The sequence below is a fragment of the Phoenix dactylifera genome, chromosome 11 (assembly GCF_051530095.1).
Source record: "Phoenix dactylifera cultivar Ajwa chromosome 11, Ajwa_hap1_PhDact_Kaust_v1.1, whole genome shotgun sequence".
In the NCBI taxonomy this organism is placed as follows: Eukaryota; Viridiplantae; Streptophyta; class Magnoliopsida; order Arecales; family Arecaceae; genus Phoenix; species Phoenix dactylifera.
In genome coordinates this window covers 8,004,963-8,030,487 of record NC_143200.1, presented here as the reverse complement: position 1 = coordinate 8,030,487, position 25,525 = coordinate 8,004,963, and the positions used below count along the sequence as shown (strand labels likewise).

At 35.6% G+C, this 25,525-nt stretch overlaps 2 protein-coding genes across 5 annotated transcripts; both read right to left on the bottom strand.

The window, feature by feature from the left end:
* Positions 1–1,560: 1,560 nt before the first annotated feature.
* LOC120105008 (gibberellin-regulated protein 11-like) lies at positions 1,561–8,029 on the bottom strand. The gene is made up of 3 exons (XM_039117047.3): positions 7,790–8,029; positions 3,145–3,190; positions 1,561–1,886 (listed from the first exon to the last, which is right to left on the bottom strand). The coding sequence occupies exons 1-3, from the start codon at positions 8,012–8,014 to the stop codon at positions 1,705–1,707; spliced, it is 453 nt and encodes a 150-aa protein (XP_038972975.3). The 5' UTR covers positions 8,015–8,029; the 3' UTR covers positions 1,561–1,704.
* Positions 8,030–12,763: 4,734 nt separating this feature from the next.
* On the bottom strand, positions 12,764–20,858 carry LOC103711271 (Mitochondrial transcription termination factor family protein). Of its 4 annotated transcripts, XR_604742.5 has the most exons (5): positions 20,594–20,858; positions 19,797–19,904; positions 14,196–14,266; positions 13,112–13,783; positions 12,764–12,969 (listed from the first exon to the last, which is right to left on the bottom strand). XR_604742.5 is itself a non-coding variant. In XM_008797355.5 (4 exons), exons 2-4 carry the CDS (start codon positions 19,858–19,860, stop codon positions 13,187–13,189), a joined length of 732 nt encoding a protein of 243 aa, XP_008795577.3. In that variant the 5' UTR covers positions 19,861–19,904; positions 20,594–20,858; the 3' UTR covers positions 12,764–13,186. The 4 variants fall into 4 exon arrangements, 3 of the variants coding, with proteins under 3 accessions (XP_008795577.3, XP_026662114.3, XP_008795578.3); XM_008797355.5 differs by having other exon boundaries at positions 12,764–13,783; XM_026806313.4 differs by lacking the exon at positions 19,797–19,904 and adding an exon at positions 20,389–20,513 and having other exon boundaries at positions 12,764–13,783; positions 20,594–20,856.
* Between the last annotated feature and the right edge of the window lie 4,667 nt (positions 20,859–25,525).

Here is a 25,525-nt window from a genome sequence, read left to right as displayed (position 1 = left end):
CGGACACTCCGAGTGGGAGTCTTCTACCTCCACCGACTCCGATGGGCTCCGAGAGTCTTAAATCAATCCAAATACCGACCAAAACTCTAGAGACTTCCTCTATTTAAGGTTCTTTTCTCCTCCTACTAGCTCAATCGATGAAGACTCGAGAAAAGCCACCGATTCCAAATCTTCCTTCTGAGTTTCCTTCTCGATTCCTTGTCGGGAACGGCATCGGAAGCTACGTCGGACTAAGCTAATCAGTCAAGCATCTTCCTCCTCTTGTTTTTTCTGGTTCCATGGCCTTTGCCGCCATTAATTTGGGCCGGCGAGCTGTCAAGTAGTAGAAAGCTATGCATTTCTCAACTTGTTTTTGTTTTAAGCTTCTCGGCCAAATCTTTTTGACTCATTAGTTGTCTGTTTGCTGCATCAATTTTTCATGCATAGTATTGTTTTGCTGCATTAGACCATTATCACCATTCCTCTTTCCCTCTTTGTAGATAATCAATGGCTAGGCACTGGTGGAGGTTTTTTACTGAGTCCTCTATTTTCATCTAGCAATTTCGCAGGCGGCCATCTTGTCCCGAGTCTCCCATCAATGCAATATAGTCGGCAAATGCAAAGTATTGGAGAGTTCCCCTCCATGCTGCCTCTTTAATAGATAACTGGATGGAAAAGCATACAAATATTATTTTTTGGATACGAATAACTTAGTTATTGTTAAAGTTAAATCAGAAATTCTATCCAAACATTTGAATTAGGCTTCTCATTCCTTTTCTTTTCTGATTTAATTTAGCCATAGAAATGTAAAAAGAATCCCTTAAAATAGAAATTTTTTTGCTCTAGTTGAAGTCGATGGGCATAGGGAAGAGCACAACAGTATGAACATCTTATTTTTTAGTTATTTTGGATATTATATTTATAATAGAAGGCTATTGTTCGGTGAAATGGTAAAGGCTTAGCCTAATAAGTGCAATAGTAAAGGTTCCAGCCTTAGGTCACGTACCATTGTTTTCATTTGGTGCATACATAGCCTCAACAAATATATAGGACTCTACATAACTCATATCACTTACAGCTATAGCCACTATCCAACCTGGTCATGTTAAGTAACACCAATTTTGATCCCTCTTTGCATGTCTTTTTATATTTCAGACCTTTCTATTAGAATATAAAGCTAGATTATATATATATATATATATATATATATATATATATATATATATATATATATATATATCAATGTTGAGGTTTGTCCCTAATTCACCCCTTACAGGAATCGAGTACTGTGATTTTTCTCTATTTATGATTCGGTAATCAACAATCTTTAGTTATTACTGGCATTTCTATGGCTCAAATGATCTGATTTGCATCCAGTGCATATGATAGTCGTCTCACATCACTCACATCAATTGCAGCGGTAGCCACCAGCCAATCTGGTCCATGTTAAGTAACTCCAATTCTAGTCCCTCCTTGCAAATCTTCTTCTATAGCTCTATGTCACACCTTCCTATTAGAATATAAACCTAGATTACATTCACCCATATGAGTACAACCACAGTATTGTTAAACATAGCAATATAGAGTGATAATATAAAGTGCATGCTTATTCTTTACGTAAACTTCTGAGACTGCATATAATTGCAGACATTAAACAGTATATATCAAGCCCCGGTAGTGATGGTCATGGATGTTTGGGTGGCTCTCGCATGAGTTACATGGCTTCTAGGGGCATTTGGGACGACCACCATGGGTTTTCATGTTAGCATAGCAGGGACACACATCTTTGTTCCCAAAGGTCCCTGGTGGGACGCAGTGGCACCTCTGGCAGCACGTATTGCAGGCCCTTATGCACATCTTATGCCTTGATGCCTTGCTGCAGCGATATGCACACCTTGAAGAGCAATCTACAACAACAACAACAACAACAACAACAACAACAACAACAAAAGAAAAAAAAATAATTCAGATGATGTAATTAGTACAATGAAACAAATACTTTGACATCTGTATAAGTTTAGCTATTTGGCATTTCAAGCTTGGTTATTTGTTGCTACTTTCTGTCTTAATCTTTTAGATCAGATACTTGTGTGGCTTGATGTGATTTTTTTAAAGGAACTTTGGATGCTTCATAAATTGAAATCTAATATTTTGAAAGGGATGTAACTATTGAAGCATTGCTCGATCTTTATTTGGTTACTCCATATCAAATTCTGAAGAAAAAAGATATCTCCAGATCAAAAGTGAAGGTATCTTATCCCTACATCGTGTGCTCGATAATTTGAATGAAACCAAGTAAGAGTAGAAGCCTGGAGATATTAGAATATATGCTTTACTTACTGATTATATATCTGATTACTTTTCAATTAAAAGGTAGCTTATTGGTGGTTTTTCTTTTTGGATTGAAGGATTAATTGCAAGTATTAATTCTTAGTTTAAAAAGAACCAAAGCTATTTATTTTTTAATTGCTGAAATACTAGTTAAAATAAATTGCAAAAACCTTTCTGAAATTTATGTTTATTATACTTACACTCAATAATTTGTACAATCTATACTTACATCCAGTTAAATTAACAATATTAACAAAACCGTTTATCTCATATGAAAAATAAAAAGTACCCTTAAGTGGAGAGGAGAATACACATATTTTATTTTTATCCTTGGGTAAATATTATGTCACTTAAGATTATTTTGGTTATTTTTGAAATTTTTTCTGATGCGGCATTTGGATTTTATTTAAGGTTAACGGTTTGACTAACGTTCTATCAAGTTATGGATTAAAATATTGAATAAAAATAAACCTTAAGATGGTAAATATAGATTTTTATATTATTGGGTGCAAGTTTAATTAATCCTTAATTTTAATAGAATTTTTGTAATTTACACTGTTATTTATTATTGAATTGCCCCCTTCTTTTTATTTTTTTGATTTTTTTTTAAAAAAATCTCAGTTGTTATTTTCCCCCTCTCTCTCTTACTTGCACGTGAACCCATACGTCAGCACATGTAGATGCTGTTAGCAATATATCATCTAAATAAACAAATAAATTTATAAATCTTGTTCTAATAGTTTATCTTGGAGGAAGACATGGTCTATTTAACTTTGTAATCCAATCACAGTTCCCTTAAAAGACTGGCAAAGAAAGTTGGTCATGTGGCCTTACCTATTCCCTCTGCTCCAAGCACCCATGGTATGGGGAACGCGTCCAACTGGAGACCAAAATATAGCCAAAACATTAAATAACAGCAATTATACTAGAGAAGCAAAATTTGGAGATTAACACTTGAGAGTAATTTGATCCATACTAGCATGTGACCCATCCAATGTGCAAGATTTTTTTTCTTTTAGTTGTTCTTGAAATATAGTATACTAGTATAACATATGATAATGAACAAAAGATGTCAAAACCAAATTTGTATTGAACATTAAGTAATGAACTTTAATTATAGTCGATTAGAAACTTTCATCATTAATATCGAAACATGGTGAATACTTTGCACAAGTTAAGCCTTTATGCATGCAGAAAAACTCAGATTATGATAACGTCATTAATATTACCGGCCCTACACAATGTACAAGATATATTTTTTCTCCATTTTTCAATTATTTTTAAAAGCAGTGTGATCATACCAGCGATTAATTATAAATAAATAGAAGCCTTTATTAGATGATTTGTGTTGCACATTAAAAAATAAACTTTAATAATATTTGAGTATATTAATTTTGGTATCATTAATACCAGCATCATATGGTGAATGGAGAACCCCGTATAAATTGAGCATCTATTATATATATATATATATATATATATATATATATATATATATATATATATATATATATATATATATATATATATATATCAACGTAATTGATATGTTGCATATTATATAAAAAAATAAATTTTAATGATGGTTGAGCATATTAATATTGATATAATTAACATAACCTATATATATATAAGATAATATAATTTGTTGTCCATCTGTATATAAATGGTGACTTATATGTATGACTTGTCTCCTTATGCGAGCTAGAAGGTGGCCGCTTGATTTCACCATGATTTGAAATAAATACAGGTCACATGATGGAGAAGAGAGCCTTATTGGTTATATCATCACAATATGATAACAAAGTCGCCTAAATAGTATGTATATCAATAACAGTTTTTAAATATTCATAAATTTTTAATTTGTGTGAAATCTCGGAATATACCAATATATTTTCAAAGAGATGCTACGGGAGCAAACTGGTACCACGAAAAAAATTTCATAACTAGAATGCCACGTGTCAAAAAAAAGGATTAGTGGCATTGAGGATGTCAATGCAATCCAGAGGTCGTTGGTGCAAAGCACAAATCACCTTGCAATTAATAGCTCTAAAGCTTGTATTTTTTGTACCAGGTTTGGGTCCCAAAGCTTTTTCCATTTCAAAAGACCAGAGAGATTTCTTACAATGGTGGAGCTTGCAATGAATATGAATGGTATGTCATTGATCCGAGAAAAAGTTTTCCTTCAATCCACTCAACTTAAATCTCTTAAGAGAAAACTAAAAAAAAATGAAGAAATTTCAAAAGTAGGGCTTTTCTTTCATTGATCATTCTTCATACTCTTAAAGTGAGGTACATAGCCCCTATTTATAATACTAGTGAGGTCATCCCTTTCACAATTTGAGTTGAATTTATCTTCTAGTTCGAATAGGATTAAATATCTTAAAACAAATATAATTAATAAAAATATTCTAAAAACATCTAAAATTTTTGAGGAGGTAGATCTTGACTTCTATATCAACTCTGTTTTCTGTCGCTCCGCCTGATTATTCTCGAATAGAGAGCTACACCCAGTCAAAATCTTACCTAAAAAGAAATCTTTTGGTTTAACCAGTCCATTTCGAGGCCTAAACGATTGAGGTTACCCAAAGTTGTAGATCTCAAAAAGATTTTCAATTTCAAAACAAAAGATCATCACAATCAAGCATCGTATGACCAAATTATGGCATCCTAAAGTTTAGCCTATGACTCGATTTTTCAATATGGCAAATCTCGCTTCTGAACCCTGTCCAACCTTGCCCATAATGGTCAAAGTATTTTGTATTGAGTTTGGTGGTCCTATTGAGTACTCATAATGGCCAAGTGTTCAACATCAAGTCTGGTGATCTCCTGAATACTCGTAGTGGCCAAAATATTCCACATCGAGTTTGGTAATCCTCCTGAATACTTGTAGTGGCCAAATTGGTCCTTCTAAATCTGTCATAAAATTAATGTTCGGTTGGTAATGTAAGACTGCAATAGAACTTGTTGGATAATTTTGATGTCTGGCCCTTTAGTGACAATCAAGCAAATTAAGGTAAGTTTTGGAAACATACAATATAAGAGCTAAACTTAGTTGGTATCCTTTTTGAAAGGAGTCTCAAAAGGCATAATTACGTGGTGGGCTGGATGATCAAATGTCTAGGTAACCAACTGACTCAGGCCCTTCTAGAAAATCAAGGATGCAAGACATATTTTGATTTAGTTACTCCATGTAACGAAGTTAAGTAGCATAAATGGACTGCGCTCGAAAAATGCAGTTCATGCTCAAGTCTCAACTCAACTCAACTAATCTTAATTCTAAATTAGTTGGTATTGGCTACATAAATTCCTTTCATCCATCCTGCTCGACCAGTTTGGGAGCGAAAGATATTGAGATATCAAGCCTTTTTCTTAGTATTTTATTCTATATGACTTCGGTCTTTCTCTATCTAGATATCAAATCACTTATTCATACTGGTTCATACTTCGACTTATGTTATATAAGATTTTTTGCATATATACCCTCCTAAATATATAAAATTACATAAATACCCTCGTAAAATTTCTATTTGTATGTATATCTTTCTTATTTTTCGCATATGCACCCATATCATTTAACGTCGTTAAAAAAAGTGGATTAAAATAAAAATGACTAAAACACCCTTATGGGTAGATATGTAAAAAAAGATATAACGGTATATACGTAAATAGCAACTTTATGAGGGTATGCATGCAATTTTTCATATTTAGAAGGATATACATTCAAAAAATCTATTAAAAAGAAATCAAAACTCGACTAAAATTTGTCGTCTTTTATGATTCAATTGGATTGACAAGTCAAAAAAAGATCGAGTCACATTATCAAATTTCTTTTTTAAAATCTTGACTCAGTCAAGTTGGAATATTATGTGATCATTTTGGTAATGCTATTTTTCATTTGATTTTGATATAATTATCGTTATTGAATCTATGACATCTATATATTCGTCATTATTTTTAAAAGATTAAAGCATATCAAATTTAAATTAATTATAGATGCTTAGATTAGTAAAATATTTTTTAATGATTTGTAAATGTTGAGTTGTTGTTTGTTTTTTAGGCAAGAATTTCTTAAAATAGCATGATTTATTCTATAAGAGTTGATATTAACACGATTTAGTCTTTTTGTTATTTTTTTATTAATGATTATCTTTACTGGATTTTGATCATTGTTTATTGAATTTTTTTAATTGTATACCCTTCTAAATATACGTAATTGAATGAATATACTCACAAAGTTGCTATTTGCATATATGTTCATATAAAGTTTTCTTTTTGCATGTATACTTATAAGGGTATTTCAGTTATTTTGATTTTAAATCGTTTATTTTTTAACGATGTTAGATGACATGGGTACATATATAAAAAAAAAGAATAAAAGAAGAGTATATATATATAATAAGTATTTTATGAGGATATACATGCAAATAGCAATTTTATGAGGGTATTCATACAATTTTATATATTTTGGAGGGTATATAAGCAAAAAAACTCTATTATATATATATATATATATATATATATATATATATATATATATATATATATATATATATATATATATATATATGTCTAAACTATCTAAGTTGTTCTTTTCTTAATTTATCCTTAATTGATGCTTCCTCCACCTTTGTTATGCATAGCTTCATTTTTTAGATTCGTTCTTATAACATTCTCATTTTGGCCGTATTTATGCATGTGTTATTTTCTAATTGTCTAATATTCATAAGCGGTTGTATAGTTTTTCTATAAAATTTTTTCTTCAACCTGACGATCATGTAATATCCTAGTTATATTTGTCTATTTTTTTTAATTTGTTTTAATGTTTTGGATAAAGGAACAAAAAGGAGAAGAGCAACGGAGGGTATCTAACAGGATACTTGACCACGACAACCATCGGGATGAGTCATGATAGTAGTGGGGAGTCCAGTGGAGAAAAGAAAATATCCCCACCCCATAGAATTTAAAATCTTTGCGTAAACATTCATGTTTTACACTCAATCGAGTCAGATATAAAATCAGCTATTTTATTAATTGATCATATGAGGCTGTCTACGAGCTTCTCATAGCTTGCTCATTTCATAGCCCTACTACGTATGGCTAGGAAACTAGATAAAAGAATGATCAAAGAGATGACTTGAATCCTTCAACTCAAACAACCAACCAATATTTGGCAGCTGCCTCCGAGATAGACTTAGCTAGGAGCCACGGATAAGTGAACAAAAAACTAGTCCAAAAATTAATGTTAAAAAGTGGATATGAAAGCACCAACTGTAGCAAAGAATTATAGGCATGGTACTGGCTTTTGTCCAAGGTCTCACAAGATCCATAGCTGCTATCCATATGACAATCTCACATGCAATTTCCTTTAGAACACTGAGCCCTCGAGCAAAAGAAAAGATTAAGAAAAAAAAAAACCAAGCCAAACGTACCCAACTACACTAGGTCACAAAACCAAAGCCATAACACATGGACGTACCTCCACCAGAAGAAACAATAGAAACAGTGGTAAGAAGATCCTAGCCTTGGCCATGGGAAATGGAGGGAGAGATGAAGAAGCTACAGAGAGAGAGGCAGAAGAGCAGAGCAAGGAGGAGAGCATAGGGTATGTGTCCTTCTTATAGACCTGGGTTTGCAGAGGCACAAACTTTACGTGGGCGTCATTTCGGGGTGGTCTCATCTGTGCTCCACTTGCCACCCCCATACGCTAAGAATAGCTGTCCATCGGTCACCTTCTCGACGTTATCGCACTTCAACGTGTCCATGCGTACCTATCAACTTTTACCTTGTGTGAGTCCGCCATATGGAGAGCCTTTGTGAAACATATTATACATGGAACCATGCAGAGATCCAAAGTTACAAGCTCTACCTCCATGTCTAATGGTAAATCCAATTAAAACCTGGCTCTGGATAATCAAGTAGCTATTGCATGCATAAGTTCTTCAAAAATGTAATCATTATATATCTATTAGTATTTTATGGTCAGAGAAATAACACTTGACCCAATAAGGTTCGAGCCGATACGAGACTCAAACCTAGCCCACATGCTAATTAACGGCGCTTGTTTGTGTCTAAATCTGAGGTCTTGGGTTGCATTTGAGTTGGTTTTGCTGGTTATCATTTACTATTGCCACCCTTACTATAGCCATTTGATACATTCTCACCAAAAGAGCCAAAAAAAAAAAGCCATTTGATTAGATTGGACCACTACGTTAATTTTTGATGTGGAATTGCCACTACTCTTCCTCCTACGAGAGCACACTTGAAAAAAGAAAAGGAAAAGGGAGGGTGAGTGGCGGGGGGATCTCTTTGCTTCCAGAGTCTGCCATAGTTTTAGTTGTGATGGCTACTTGCTGAGCCTTTTAGCATTAGATTTTTAAGATTTCACGGGGTTCTTTTTTCCATGTATAGTGTTCTAAGGCTTTATGTGGGCCTCTGAGCACCCGGGAAAGTTTCTCTATGTGCTCTAGTTGCCGCTGTGTGATGCAAAGATTGGAAGGTTTTATAGGGATTAGGGGTAGAGGATCCGTGAGCTTCCAGTAGCTTTGCTCACCGCGTATTTACCAAAACAAAAAGCTTTTTTTGATAATTAAAATAGAAAAGAATGCCTTACCAAGAAATCTTTGTGTAGTAGGTGGAGTGGGGACTAACAGCCGCATGCACACCTGCTTTAATCCAAAATTCAAAAGTAAACAAAGTTGGGGTATTACTTTTTGTTAAGATATGATTACAGCCATCACTAAAGCATTTGCTATCTTGATACTTCTTCCAATGTTACATCTAAGTACGTGAACCATAAAAAGCCTATGGGTCCATTTGTCATTGGATGATAATATTAGAATCACATTAAAGGTAGTGAAAATATGTAGCACTTTATCTAGAACAAAGTAGTAGAGAAAGATGAGGAATTAAATGGCACGAGCCATGGTTAACAAACCAAAAGGAAAATTTAGATAATAGTGTGTGCCTGGTGTTCACACCCCTTCTCTTTAGGAGGAGGTTTCAAGTTGAATTCTTGGGTAATGCATGCCAACTATTTGGTCATATAGCCTGAATAATTTATTTTAGATGGATCTATCTGCTCTTCTTCTTAAAAAGAAAATTCAAAATTTAGGTTGTCTTGATTGCAAATAAACAAACTATCAATGAAAAGAGTTCATTATTCAGTATATTTCTGTAAGTAAGAATTTACTTGTGAAAAAGAGATGAGTGGCTATTGCATATTGAGTTGCTCCCGTAGGATCTTCTTAAAAATATTTCCAATAGTTTGAAGAAGTTCATCCATGACTTGATCAAGAATTGGGAAAGTTTTGTTTGTGTCAAATAACTTTATTCCTGATTGAAGGTGCTAGCAGCTTAGTTAATTAATTGGTAAAGTCTCTCATGGTTTTACCAATGAGAATCTCATTGATTTTTAGCATGTGTGCTTGAGGCTGTCCAATGAACAGAGTAGCTCAACCATGGCTTAACAAAAGCTTGGAACAAGCTTAGTTTCAAAGCTAAACAAACCAAGATTGAAGTAGCAAAATAAGCTTGAAATTAATTTAGAACTGAGAAAAAAAATAGCTGAGCTCGATCATCTCATTTCATTAGGCTCAAATATATTTAAAATATATTTATGTATTATATATTAGGTATTGTGTATGATATATTATATATTATATGTTATATGTTATGTTCTATGAATTAAGAATATACATTATATATCATATATTATATATCATATATTATATATTACATAATATATATTATGGATTATATACATATTCCTCTATATTACATTTTATATATTATATATTATATAATATACCATTGGAGTAAAGCTCAACGTGGTGTACTTCTTTTGGTTTTTTGAATCCATTAGATGTTAATTCAAGTCTACACCGAGTAATGAACCAACCCTGAAATCAAGAATCAAGCTTTATTCAAGATTGACTTGATTTTAGCTCAATTTAAGATTATCAACTGATCAATTAAGCTCTGGTTCAGCTTGATTCGAAGTTAAATTTGAAATAAGCCTGAAAGTATAGTAAACAAATCAAGCTTGATGCCAGAGTTCAAGCTCAAAATTAGTTTCAACCCAAGGTTGATCAAATTCAAGCTTGATCAAGCTCGGCTCAGTGACACCCTAATTGTACTTGAGTAAAACTAGATTTATCGAGTGCCTAATATGTTATCCTAGCTTTTCACAAAAAAGTTTCTTTGGCAACAAAGCAATTTATCCTTGTTTCATTGGTTTTTAATAAAGTAACCTACAACAACTGTTCATAAGTAGTGAATAAAAATATTGGTGTTTAATTTAAAAACTAACAGTCCAATAATTTCAAGCAACTGACTTAATATGATGAAGATAACTCAATTTTCTTGAATCTGTGAACATTAGATCTTTAAAACAAATAAATCTAGGTTAATTGGATCCTATTTGTCAGTCTGGTCTAATCAAGTGATCAAATTAATTTTCTAAAAAAGATTGGGTTGAGTGGCCGGAATAAATCAATATTTCGCCCAATAGCTTGGGGACTAGAGAACTAAACATTGGATTATGTGAGTGAATCGACTTTATCTCAGTTAACGAAGAAAGCTAAGTTAGGTTTGAGTCTAGTGGCACTTTAAATGCATTAGTTCAAATCACTGAGCTTAATTTGGGTTTGGATAATTGGGATCTAGTCAAACTATCTTTATTGTTAACTCAACCCAGCTTTGTACATGCTTTCTTACTAATAAATGAAGGGTGGCTCGGCCTCCCATTTCATCAAAAAAAAAAAAAAGATAGCTTATTTGACTACCGTAGTCTAAGGAAAGTAGAGTCAACAGGAAGGCAGCTTTGCATCCTTTACAGCCAGTCCAATGTTGAGCTTCGTTTCATCTGGTGTTCCTGCGTTGAAAAATTATGTGCTAGTTTTAAACGCTGCTTCAAGGTGAAAGGAAATCTGGGTGCAGACATGTCTCTAAGGTGAAAAAGGTTGCAATGCCTCCTGCACCGTGCTCGGTGGGCTCGACAATGCACAACAATTGGGTGTTGGTTGTGTCGTAAAATCACAAACATCCTTCTCTTTATGAGATTTTCCCCCCTACCTCTCTCTTGGTCAGATGCAGCTCCACGAATGAAACACACCAAGATGGAGATGCTCATGTATGCGTCATTACCTAGCTTCCAATCGGCATAAGCAATATAGAGTGGCCTCCAGTCTTCCATGACTTGTTCTTCCTAGCTTCTCTTTCGAACTTCTTTTTTCGAACTCCTGTAGGTTTGGATTGAGGATCCTGCTTTTAGAGCATGGGAATACGTGGGATTTCATGCTGGTTTTCTTCCTGTAGGCTGGGATTGTAACCTGTATTCAAGGTTTTCATCTTGGCGATTTTCTCGACAGAGATATCAATATAATAGCAGGCTTGTATCGATACAAAATGAGATATCAGTTATACCGATATATTCTGTCTCTGGCATACTTACATACCAATATGATAGCCGGAAGTCTTGGCACAATAATAATATTGCTTCATTATGACCTAAGTTTCATAGAATCCATACAAAGAAATAGTTTCTCCGTAGACAAGGATAAAGCTGCATAATTTGACCCATGCACTGAAGCACCCATTTTAATAAACCAATATAATTCGATATATCAACTGATATGATATCAAAACATCGATCAAGATTTCCTAATTACTTTTTATAATTTTAAAATAATATTTTAATAATTAATTATTTAAATCTGCTGCTAAATATGGAAGTAATATATATTTTTCAGAATAAATGTGATCTCAAAAATTTTGGTTCTTATAATATCAGCCAAGATTTCCAACATCTGGAGACCGACTTTTTTGGTCTCAGCTTCCAATCCAGGCACGAGATCAACCAAGATCTTGGTCTATAACAGTATCAAGCAGCCTCCGAGACAGCTGAGATCTCGGAATTAAAAACCTAATCTTATACTCTCTAGATGTAAAGAAGTCTCTTGGGAAAGAGTAGGACATTTTGCCTGAAGGTCAGCTCCCTGCTGGCTATGCTTTTCTGAATGAAATGAGTGGAGACCTATCACCACTCCATCCTCTCAAAACACACACACACACACACACACACACACACACACACACACACACACACACACACACAGAGAGAGAGAGAGAGAGAGAGAGAGAAAGAGATGTGAAAATTATGCCAACCAGCTTGCAACACTGAAAGAAACAGGAATATCTTGTGGAGGTGCACAGGTGATCAGCAATTAAGAGCTACTGGACTCTGGAAAAGATCATACCTGTTAATGCACTGAAAAAAGAAAATAAAAAGATCATACTTGTACTATATCCTGTTTAACAATGTGCTTGGATTTTGGCATAACGATCGGTTTTTTTCCATTGAAGCTGTGCCCCATTTAGAAGAAAACCCTCCACTCATTATAAACATGACCGTAGTCAAATTTCAAATAAAGTGATGCAGGGGGACATGCACTGATAAACAAGTGATCAGATTCAAAAATGTATATTATAGTTTACCTGCACCAACAAGTTGCAGCGCTTTTTCAATTGACAATGTTATACACAAGATACACTCATTTCTGAGTTCAACTTGGAACCCCCTCAAATAGGAAACAAGTTGTCTCTGGGATAGTAAACATTTGAACATGTTCAGATTGTGGACATGAGTGAACCTCCAACCTGTAAAACAAGAAAAAACATTGGTGTTATTTATCCATCATAGATGGCAAATAACTTTGGAAGGTCTTCCAAAACGTTTAGCTTCCTGACTTTTGACCTCCTATATGTTAATCTTTAAACTGCAAAGCCTTTTTCAACTTACCTGAACGTCAACTCAAAATACATGGGTAAGGATTGCGAAACATTATGAATATATACCAATCTGCAGGCAAAAGTACTAAAAGCGAACCCAACACCGGGTGCACTTAGCCATGCAATCTCCCTTACAATCCACATTATAGCCTAAAACTTTGGGGTTCCGCAGAAGAAGATTTCGAAGAGTTTTTCCTTTGATTCCCCACTCCCTTCCTAGAGTGGCAACATTGGTCTTCACTTCATCATCAAGATCACATCCAAGCACTTCAGGAAACTTCTTGAGTAATTTGCGAAGATCATCATCAGAAAGGCCTAAGCCCTTCAGGTACTCCAAGACTTCATTTACCATTTCATTTCTTGGAACTAACTTATTTTTCTCTTCACCCCAGTAAGGCGAATGAATCCATCCAAATGCTTTCCTGAGCATCACATCTGCCTCCTCAGCTGAAAAACTTAATGTGGAGAGTGTTTGTTTGCATTCTTCCCATGTTTTCTTCTCTTCATCTTCTAGCACTACTACCTCTGTTGGACCAATTGAGTTTATCTTCCACCTTTTCAATGTCCAGCTTAAAATGCGACATCTTTCCTTATTTATATTTATTTGGATATGGGGCCTTACTCCACATGGTGGATTCTGCATAAGCAGTGCCAAGCTTGGTGTTGAAGTTGATACATCTGACTGGAACAAGATAATGTACATTATAGTCAAAAGATATGTCCATACAAAGATTTTACATTTGCACATCAATCTATGAAGAAGGAGGTACATAAATGCATCAATTTACTGACAAGTGGCATACTAGTTCATTACACCAAAAGTGTTTTTTAATATGTTAACAGATGCTCTAGAACTTTTATCGATTCCTTATTATTTTTCAATGGATTTACAAGACATGGAAACCATTCCTCATCCACGAACTTGGATCTAATAAGGTAGTTTAGCCCAAATTTTCACTGAATATTTGTGCATGCTTTCTCAACCTATATCTTGCTGATTTAATAGCTTAGGTGCATATTTCTATAAGTTGCAGCCAGAGGACATGTAATATAGATGTCAAAACCAAAAATTAGGTTTATACTAAGCAACCTACAGATAAGAAGGGGCAAAATCCTGAAGATTCAAAGGTCAGCAATGGTGATGCTGATGATTTCCCCAACATCCCTGCACCATTAGACATAAGAAAGTTAAAGAAAGAAACATGAAACAGATAGAAAGATCTAGAAGTATTAGAAAATGCCAAAGTTAAAATACTCGAAAATTAAATGGTTGGTTTTGATTGATTATATCAGTAAAAATTAGATTGGGTTCAAAAGCAAGAGATTGCATATCTTAAGGAAGAGGGAAGCTGAGGATTTCCTTCCAATCAACTACAGCATTGACAGCTCAGATAAGGATACTGGTGACAAAATTTGACTCAATGGCTAGAGAATAAGATTATGAGATCAGTGAAATGAACTGGAAATTTCAACCAAAAGATGAAGCATATTATAAGCAGCCTTATGTTCCTAGTTGTCTGAGATCATCTCGACCAAGTTTAGCAGCAAAGCAGCAAGATAGCTGATTTTCATTGTTTGGCTTCATTTAACAACTGGCATCAACTGAAGTCAAACTCTGGTTTCTTTGTCCATCAAACACCACTAGAGAATACAAACTGAAGTGTCAACTTGGTGAACAAGATGAAATTCTAGATAGAAAGAACAACAAAAAACCTAATTTAAATGGCTTTTCAGGAGTTAAATATAACCAACTGAAGCATATCAGCATTTTTAATGGAATTGATTTTTTAAAATAATTTATAGGAATATTATCAGAAAAAGAGAACTGACATCAAAGAGAAAGGATGGAAGGGATCCAGATGTTGACTGGAAGGTTGTAGAGAATATTTGGTGATCTTATTTTTATCAATAATTATGCATTCACTCAAAGGAAAATAATGACAGATAAATTAATCATGGCACACTGATATTTAATACATGAAAAAGAGTGGGGTGACTAATTCTATTTTATAACATAAGGATGTGAATATTTCTTAGTTGGACATTTTGGTGCTCTATTCTCCTGATTTCTACTTCTTCATACATCTATAAATGGCATAGAGTAGTTGCTTGTCTGGAACTATAGCGTAGAAGAAATGAATGCCAGTAACATGATAGTATTACATTTACATCTGTGGGGTAGCAAAAGTCTCAGGAAAGAGAAATGGAAGAGTGTTTGAAGACCCAACTGTACATGGATGGTGCAATAAGCTTCAACATGCTGAAAGTTAGTTTTTGGACAGAACGTGTTGGGTTGCAAGTATTCTGCATGTTTAAATGATGAATCATTTTTGTGGTTGCTAATCTCTTCATTAAGGTATCCTTGCCATTTTGTTTTCTGCTTGTTTACTGGATGCATTTTATCATCTCCATATAAGTCCTTGGCTATGTTTCAATTTCTTTTTGTTTTAATTTTACATAATATACCGTTCGCTCAGCTTTCTCTCATCGAAACACATATGCATGCATGCATATATATAGAAAAGGTACAGCAATTTATTAAGAAATAGGAAATTACAGCCAGATACTTCCATAAGGAACAGCCTGAAGACCATCAAAACAGAAATAATAAAGAACCAAAGGAACTGATTAAGTTAATGCCTGAGGAGATGGCTTAATTTCCTCATTAGCTTTACCTGCTATTTGTGCTGGTTAAGTTCAAAAAGAGAAATTTAATGTTTTGAAGAACTTTTACAGAAAAGAAGAGATAGGTTTCAGACAAAGAAAACTGTTCTTTCACTTTCCAAGTAAACACACAGATCACAGCTACAATGGTGTTCCATCCCTTTCCAAAAGCTGATCTGACCCTTTTGTTTCTCCAAATCATTCAATGGGAAGAGAAGCTGGCTGGCCACTCTTTGATTTTCAGCAAATGCCTGAAGACTGTCCTAAAGCTTTTAGGAAAAGGACTAGTAAAATACATGTGCTTTATCATTTCTTTTTGATATCCACAGAAGGAGCATCAGTGGGGGTTGACCATTTTCACTGGGCAAGACTTTGACATATTAAAAATTTATTTCCCAATGCTTACCAAATAAAGATTGCAAGTTTATAACCTTCTCCAGCACAGGAGTTCTCCAAAGGGCCTATGTAATATTTAGAAAACAAATCATTGAAGTTAAAAACCAGCAAAAATATTGAAGAGAATATATCTCTGGCCATTCCCACCTCCAAAAGGCATTTGTCCCTTCTATTTGGAGGAACACTGAGATGATGACTTGAATTGAAAATACTCCTACATAAGGCTCTCTTCCATCTCCCTTCTAAACTATGGATGCCAACTTACCTCAACATTCAATAACTCATACACAGCTTGGTATTTTAACCTCCTCCTTATCACAGATCTGAAAAAAATCAGGATAGAAAAACACTAGTGGTCATTCTTCCAGCCAATGGTCTTTTTAGAATCAATAGACTTCCTCTTTCCTAATTGAGAACTAATGAAGTAAACGAAACTATTTCGGGAACTACTAGCACCTTGCCAAAAGGGAGAGACTATAAACGTAAGAGCCAAATTCTCCTGTCATATGTTTTTCTTCTATAATAGTTCGAAAGGTTCCACGGCCTTCAAACCGCATCCTTAGCCTTGGTGGACTTGAGCTTCAACCAGGTCACCCAGGTTCAAACCAGGCCTAAGCTCAGTATCAAGGCCAACAGGATGACCCATGCCTGGCTTGTATCCATGACTAAATTCTTCAGCCTAAGCCTGGCCTGATTGCTGCACTGCAGGTCCTATACCCACCTAGCCTGACCTGGTCTAGGCCTAGGGCACAAGCCCAAATGATGGGGGTCCAGCATGTTAACCAAGTGAGAGATTGAAAGAGAGGAAGTACACCAAATCTAGTGAGTGGCTCTAGTTTCATGAGCAGTGAAGGGGGTGCAGGAGAGAGGAGGGGGGGTCCCATTTTCATCATGAATTGCGGTAGCTGGGGAGGGAAAGGAGGAGGAGAAGGGAAAGTGCCATAACTGTGTTATTGTCATTTGCAATAGAGGTCGGGGAGGCAGAGAGAAAAAAGTCCAAGGTTCGGGGGTGGGAGGACAAAGACGGGTTTGGATTTTGAGAAAACAGAGTGAAAGGAGATTTTGATTTTAAATAACTTACCATTTTCACCTAATATAATATATTTCATACATTTTTAAAAATTAGGTTGGACTAGGCCAAGACAATACAATTTTTACTTAGCCTAGACTAACTCTGTATTCTAAACAAGCCTCAAGTTTTAGGCCCGGTCTGATTTGACAGGTCAAAGAAACCTTGCCCAAGCCTGCCTAAAACTGGGTTGGACAAGTTAGGCTGGGCAAGTCGGGACTAATTTTCTCATATAGCCTGAAGAAGTCTCTACCGCTACTTTCCTAGATATGCAAGGAAGTCTCTTCACCCTTCCTTTGTAAAGTTTATCTAATTAACCAAGTAATAATAACCATAAACCTTCACCTTACCTCACCAAAAGAAGGTCCATCAAAAAGAATCAATCTTGTTCATCATTGATACTAACAGAAGGAAAATGGACATGCCCACAACAATGCTAAGAGAACTAAGCGGACTAATGCAAGTCTCTTATTAACGACATCCTACAGTTAGATAAGACCTTTCTTTTCCACCTTGCAAGTCTCTTATTTATTCTTTTGATTAATGACATCCAATCCACCTTAAAATTGAAAATAGATACAACAAAAGCACTAAGTCAATCTTTTAAATACACTGATCTCGAGGCCAGTAAGAATTTGAAAAGAATATAGAATAAACTTTAGGTCTACTAGCTACTCCTTAGCATGAGAAAAAGCAAGGTGTCATCTGCACAGAGAAGGTTCTTAACACCATTTGCCTCAACATTAGGACAAGGCCCTCTACCAATCCAGCCTCAACTATAGATTCTACTTGGAACATTAGCCACCAGAATAGAAATGGAATGGAGACAAGGGTTAGCCTCTCTCTTTCTCTCTCTTGCCCACCTCCCCCCCTCAACCTACCTAGCTTACTAGAACAAGATTGCTAATTCACTATATCTGAGGCAACAAGAAATTCTATCATAAGCCTCTCGCCTTCAAAAATTCTAGAATCGAACCCCTGTAAACTCTATCATGAGCTTTTTCAAAATTCAATTTACATAACTCCATCATTCCCTCATGTTACAATCAGATATGATTTCATAGGTGCTAATGAAGCAATCCGGTATGAATCTGCCTTTCATTAAAGGAAGTTGACAGTCACAGGCATCACTAGCCCCAGTCTGTAGCCTATTAACCAAACATGATAAAAACCTCACCGAGCAGACAGATGCATCAGAATTCATACACATGATTTCCTCTCTTTTTTGGGGATATGAGTGACGAAAGCATAGTTTTGTATGTTAGATTATATTGTCCCCAGATACAAGTCTTAAAATAGCCTAAGGAAGTTATCCTTAACTTCCTCAGAAAAAAGAACATTGGATAACTATCAAGCTTGAAGCTTAATCCCTGCCTAGATCAATGCTTGTTTGGTTGATTCTACAAAGAAAAGACAAATCACCCTATTTCCAGGGAAAAATAGAAGATCATGAAGCCTCAGCTACTCTTTTTTCCTTTTTCATATTGCCAAACAAGCCAATGGAATACTCATAAAACTCGTTAGATATTTTAGTTTCACATGTACAATATTATCCATCAATTTCATAGAAAATAGTTTGGTCCTCCTTTAATGTTAGCAATTTTACAGGAAAAAGCTGAATTTCAATCCCCTTCTTTTAATCATGCCGTGCAGGACCTTTGTCACTTTTTTAAGAGTCTCTTTCAGATCTATCTTTAAAAACATTGGTCAGCTGTCTCATCTTCACCTAGATCTCTTTCTACCTCCACATCAAGCCAATTAATCCTATTAAGAATCCACCCTCTGCCCTTTCCTAAGTCCAACATTTAAGATTAAGTTTGGGAAGCTTAACTTCCAGAGTAGATATCAACAGAAAAAGAGGCCAGGGCCTCATTGCACCACTTCTTCACCACGTTCAACTCCTCATACATCAACTGTATTTTTCCGAACCTGCAAAGTTATGGCCTCATGATTCTAACTCTAAACTAAATGGGGGTAATGACCAGCGGATGGTTTCGCCGACATTTTTGAACAGCCAAAGGAATGTCTCCAAGCTCCAAAACATTGACAAGGTGCTTACACTCCAGCAAGACTCTAGCATTACTTATCTTGCCATTTCTTTTAAAGGATGACCAACTGACCTCAAAGTCACCACCAGCAATCCACAGTGCACCATATGTTCCCTTTAAACTTCTAGGTTCATCCCAAAACCACTGTATTGCACTTGTATCTACAGGCCTATCAACTTTCATAAGGAGTCATAATTTGATTGTACGCCTTATTCCTAAGAAATATCCTTTGAAGCAGACATGAGATCGTCATTTTCAAGATTTTTTTCGAGATGTCAATAAAAGGCATTAAAAAAAAAAGCAGAAGTTACACATTATGTTACTTCATAACCCAAATTATTATCTTCTCGGTAATGGGAACAACCATCTCTACTCCACATTCTCCAGGTCAAATTACATATATGTTTAAAAGGAAAAAAAGATTCAGTTAGTCAATTATCATTGCAGCCACAAAACCCTTTTATGCCCTATCTATCACCTCATGATCTTAGCAAAACATATGTGAAAAAATCATTAACCTGATCTGTCTATCTCCACTTGATCACAAACACTCCATGTACTTAATAGTATTGTAAATTGCATGTGCAATAGATATTCTTTCCCCTTCCTCTCATCCAAAATATAATCTGTACATAAAAACATTAACATGGAAAAAACTTTAAATAGATGGAAAATGAATCTTTGATGAAAATAGTGATAGCAAAAGATCATTAACGGAAACTACTTTAAATTATTTGAAAAAAATGATGTGTCTATGTTTTAGGGTGCACAAGTAGCAACTGCATATGTGCAATGGTGTCTATTACTATTTATATTTGTACAAAGTGCAGGTCATCTTTCAAGTTTCTTATTGGATGGGTAATCATTGTGCATAAACAGATTTTTCTGTGCAGGCTTTATTACAAACAAAGTACTTTATTGTCTTAGGTCAAACAACAACAATCCTCAAAACAATCATTTACAGAAATACAAGAATTCTGAGAAGGGATTTGCAAAATCTTGAAGTAACACAGGACATAGCTTTTAGCAGGAATCATTGGCAAAAACAACTCAAAAGGTCGACGCAGAATAGTATATACTATGCCAAAGAGCATGAGCAAATCCGATTACAAGGAAGAACAATGCGACCGCTGATGGAAATAGAGCATAGTTGATGTCAGATCTCGGTATTGAACTTTACGAAACTCCCAGAATTCCAGAGGGGTGCGTCAAGAGAGTTAAATCTAGATAGAAAACTACATAAACGAAATAATATCGATTACATAAACTAGGGAGAGGGGGCGGGGAAATTGGGCAGCTCGGGGAGAGAGAATACCGCAAAGAGCAGAAGACCGCGGGTAGATGAAGCGCGAGGGTGATCGCGTAGAGAGAGAGAGAGTTTGCGGCTGACGGGGATTGGAGGGTCGTTCGACTGCCGGGTAATGGAGACGTTGGTAGCCCTTAGATTTTTATGTCTGCTACCTTCAACGCATTAATAAGAGGAAGAAAATCTCGGCCGATGCCCATCTCAGGGTGGCGGGTATTGCCAGCGGTGCGCATTTTTGCACCTCTCAAACTGGCAAAGGTCATTTGCTATCTTGCGTACGGGCTGGGTGTAAAACAGTGTTGACTTGGGAAGGATAACAATTTTTTATCTTTCTTTTCAATTATTTATTTTTTTTTATTTTTTTTTTTTTGTTGCAACTTGTGGCTCACACACGGATGTAAGTGCAACCAACTGAACTAGAAAAAATAAGACAGTGCAAGAAACAGACACCGACACACAATCTATCCAAGCAAAGCTTTCAGAATGGTGGGCCACGAAGAAAGCCACCCAACGAGCAATGCTATTCGTCTTTCTGAAAATGTGTGAAACATGTGATAGTCCATACTGGGCTAAGAGTCTACAGATATCCTGGAGTAGCAGTTTAGAATTGATCCCACGTCTCCGACTCCGATCTCGGATTCACTCGATCATCGTGGTCGAATTATCCTCAAAGAGTACATAGTACATCCCCAGCCTCCGCCTCATATAGGTAACACCTTAAAGGATGGTTAGAATTTTGGAGGTGCTGGCAGCAGCAGAAGCCCAAGTTTCTTGCATCAACAAAATAAACTTGGTCAACCCAACAAATTAGAAACAAGGGTAGATTCATGGGTAATTGATGTGAAATATATCTTTAGGGGCAATGCAATCCGCATGCCTCTATAGCTAAGTTTTCCTACTCAATTGATTCCTATTTATTTGTTTTGATTACTTATTTATTTGTAATTATTTGAGTTTATTAAAAAAAATTGGATCCATTATCTTAGAAGTCCAATGGAACTCTACTATAATGCTCTTTTAACCATGTTTGAAAAGTCATCTTGCTACACTCCTGGAGCAAATACAACTAGCATGCATACACAAGTACTTAAAAATGACAAGTTTGAATATATTTCACAGTACTGCAAAATGGATAATTATTGGGAACACTGGAGAAGATGTGTCACTTAAGAATATGGCAGCTTTTGACGGTTGTTTGAAATAAGTTCCTGGAAGAATTTTTTTTCTACAAGATATATATAAACTTAAGACCACCAACAACCATCAATTTTAGAGCCTCCATGCAAGCAGGAGAAAAACAATCAGCTGTATGAGAAAATCATCTAACAAACCTACTAAACTTAAGACTACTGTACAAGAACATTCACATATGATTATAAGAAACAATAGATGATAGCACCAAATACTAGACAACTGTGTTTATGAGAATCACCGAAATGTTGCATTATCTTCTGGAAGAATGTCCGCTGGGCTCAGCACTTAGATTGCATAAACTGCCACCTATGAATTTAGATCTCATTTAGTTAACCATAAAATGAAACACCAAAGCCAGCATTCACCCCATGATACCCGAGCATTAGTCTAATAGAAATCCTAATTGCAGCTGCAGATCCAAACAAACAAAACAAAATCTGCTATCATTTTGGTTGTAGTTGTAGATCCAAACAAATAAAACAAAATCTACTATCATTTTAGTGGCAGTCGTAAATCCAAACGAACTATCAAATCTAGCATCAAATCTAGCAAATCTAGCTTTGAATGCTAGCTTTCTATGCAGAAACGTGCACCACTAAATAAACACTAGCTAGAAGGGAATAAATATCAACAAGGAAAATACCCCTATGATTGCAGGGGAGATAAATATGATAAAATATCAATATAAACATATAAAAATATAATTTTTATATGGAAGATAATACATCTGACCATACATGTGATATACGGAATAAGTTTTAGTATTTGTGAGGAAAAAACTTGATAAAACTTCAATAAGCTAGAAAGAGATTGGTTGAAGGAAATACAAAATTTTAAATTAACAGATTACGATAGATACAAAATGAAGATCCAAAGTCTAGTGGAATTGGCGCAGGTCAAGATTTCATCAAATAGTACTTTTCACTTTTTAACTAAAATGTTCTGTTATGCGCTCTTTTTTCTAATTCTCACTTAAAAAAGAAATGCTAGTCACTAATACATGATTTCTAAAACCTAAAGTCATGGTTATCTAGAAGTTTTTGAAATATTTTTGTAGTGGTGATCTATAATGTTGATGATCTGATTATTAGAAAAACTAAATGTTGGCAAAAAAGAATACATAGAAAAATTCTAAAAATGTAGAACATAAAGCCACCTTAGCATCTTTAACTCAACGAGAATATGAAACCTAATATTCATGTCACAATTTCCTCTCTCAAAAAAATAACCAAAGTATATATATCATGCTTAGAACTTGATTAATAAAAAATAATAATATCAAAAAAATGCTAAAACTGATATCAAAATAAAAAGAAAAAAATAAAATGTTGTTATTGAGCACATAGAAATTGATGCAATGCTGGCGGATCCATTGACCAAAAGACTTAGATTTAATATATTTGTTAAATATGTGGAAAACATGGGTCTATTGGAATATTTTAATGTACTTGGTTAGTGGAAGTATTGTTTTGTTGAATATTATTTGGATGCCATAAAATATCTTTTCTATTATTTTCATATTGGAATATCACATTTACATTTATGCACGTATAATTTTTTGTAAATGTTATTTAAATAAAAGTCCTAAGCATAAAGGTGCTGCTGAAGCACAAAGGTATTACTTATGTTATAATTGATATCATGATTGTCTTGATATATAAAGGTAAAATTGTGACATAAGTTTAAAGTTGTTATAGAAACTTTCATTTGAAAGCATAAAGAAATTTCATTTGAGACCACAAAGTGGACTAATAATGAACTTTACATATTTTGATCACATAAGGTTATAAAGTTCACACTACATGCACTACATTACTGAGATCCATGTCGATAAAATTACTAATATTTGTAAATATAGAAGGGTCTTGTATCAGCAAATGATATAAAGATTGCTATATATGATTCAAAGTTAGTGGTTTTGTCGGACTGAATTTTTGGATTTAAAATGTTGTTCATTCAGGACATTTGTATATGTAGCCACATAAGGTGAGGTTAGCCCGGGAGTCATTTTCGAATTACATATAAGTATACAATAAATATTGTAAAGTGATTGATTATAACCCTATTTGATTTTGATGAGCTCAAAGCATTTGAGTATATCTTATGTTGTACTAATGAATTCAATCTAGTGTTTCAGTCAAATACTTGTAAATTTATGGTTAAGATTTGGTTCAATACATTTTGGATAAGTAAAGAACTCAATTTGAACCAAAGTCTGAGTCTCGAATCAACTCCGGGAGATTACGAGTCGACTCCAAGCGTATTAGAAGCACTGACACAGGCTCGAGTCGACTCCTGTACATTACGAGTCGACTCCGACTGAGAACAGACAGACGGACAGAAAGAATCATCTCAGAACCTGTCAACGAGTCGACTCCTGAAGAGCGCGAGTCGACTCCGATGCTTGCCGAGTCGACTCCAGGGAGTAACAGACAGAAAGACAAAGATGCTATTTTGGACCCCGAGAGCCGAGTCGACTCCTGAAGAACTCGAGTCGACTCCGATGGCTGGCAGGTCGACTCCTGAGGAAGCGAGAGTCGACTCCCAGAGGAAAACAAGGCAAAAGTCAGAGAGCAAATTTCGGACACTGTGAGCCGAGTCGACTCCCGCAAAGTCCGAGTCGACTCCAAGACAGCGCAACCCCAAAGACAGAAGACGGTATTTTCGTCTCTGAGAGGCGAGTCGACTCCAAGGCAGCGCGACCCTAAAAGACAGAAGACTGTTTTTCGGATACTGAGAACCGAGTCGACTCCGAGACAGTTTGAGTCGACTCCTAGACGGCACAAGTCAACAGACAGAAGATCGGGATTTCTGAGTCTGAGCGCCGAGTCGACTCCCACAATTTTCGAGTCGACTCGAGTGAGCAAACTTGAAAAATACATCTCAGGATTCCTTGGAACGAGTCGTCTCCAAAAATGCCAGGTCAGCTCCGGACATTGGGGAGTCGACTCCAGGTTGAGTCGAGTCGACTCCAGGTTGAGTCGAGTCGACTCCAAGTCGAGGCAGCACTTTAATTCAAATCCGGAATAGTTGCCGAGCCGTCTCCTGAAAAGCATGAGTCGACTCCTACAACAGGCGAGTCGACTCCAGATCGCGCGAGTCGACTCCGATCCCAACGAAAACATTGTCAGGAGTTGCAGAATGTGCAGAACGGCTAGATCTTTGGGTCTAACGGCTAGTTTCCGTGGGAAATGGCTTAAATAGCTAAAGAGAACTGTAGCAAGGTAGAGTAGTGACATTCCATTCAAAGAAAACAAGTAATCTCCACCTACCAAAGGATTTCAAGCAAATACAAGTGAAAGAAGGAAGAGGGGCATTAAACTCCAACCAACCAACTCTTCCCAGCATTCAAGAAGTCTCCGTCAGTCATCAAGTCTTCGAGACATTCAAGAGGAGACCCCGAGTTCGAGAAGCCCTCCTCTACATCTTCATAAATTTGTTTGAGGGCTCTTAACTTCTCTCTTATTAATATCGCTGAATATCTGCTTGTTAAGAAGCTTCTTTCTTTTTCTGTTTGTTTTCAAACCTCTTGTTCCTTACTTGATTCAATCAGGGGATTGAATCAAAGGTGTTAAGGTTTGTTGGTGAGCCTAGGTTGAAACCAACGGTGTAAGGGTTTGATTGTGATCCCGGAAAAACAATCGGGTGGTTCTAGTCGGTGAGCCTGGGAAAACCGACCGAGTTCGTTGTGATCTCGTAAAACAACAAGTTGGGTTGTGAACTTGTAAAACAACCGGCTGTAATCCG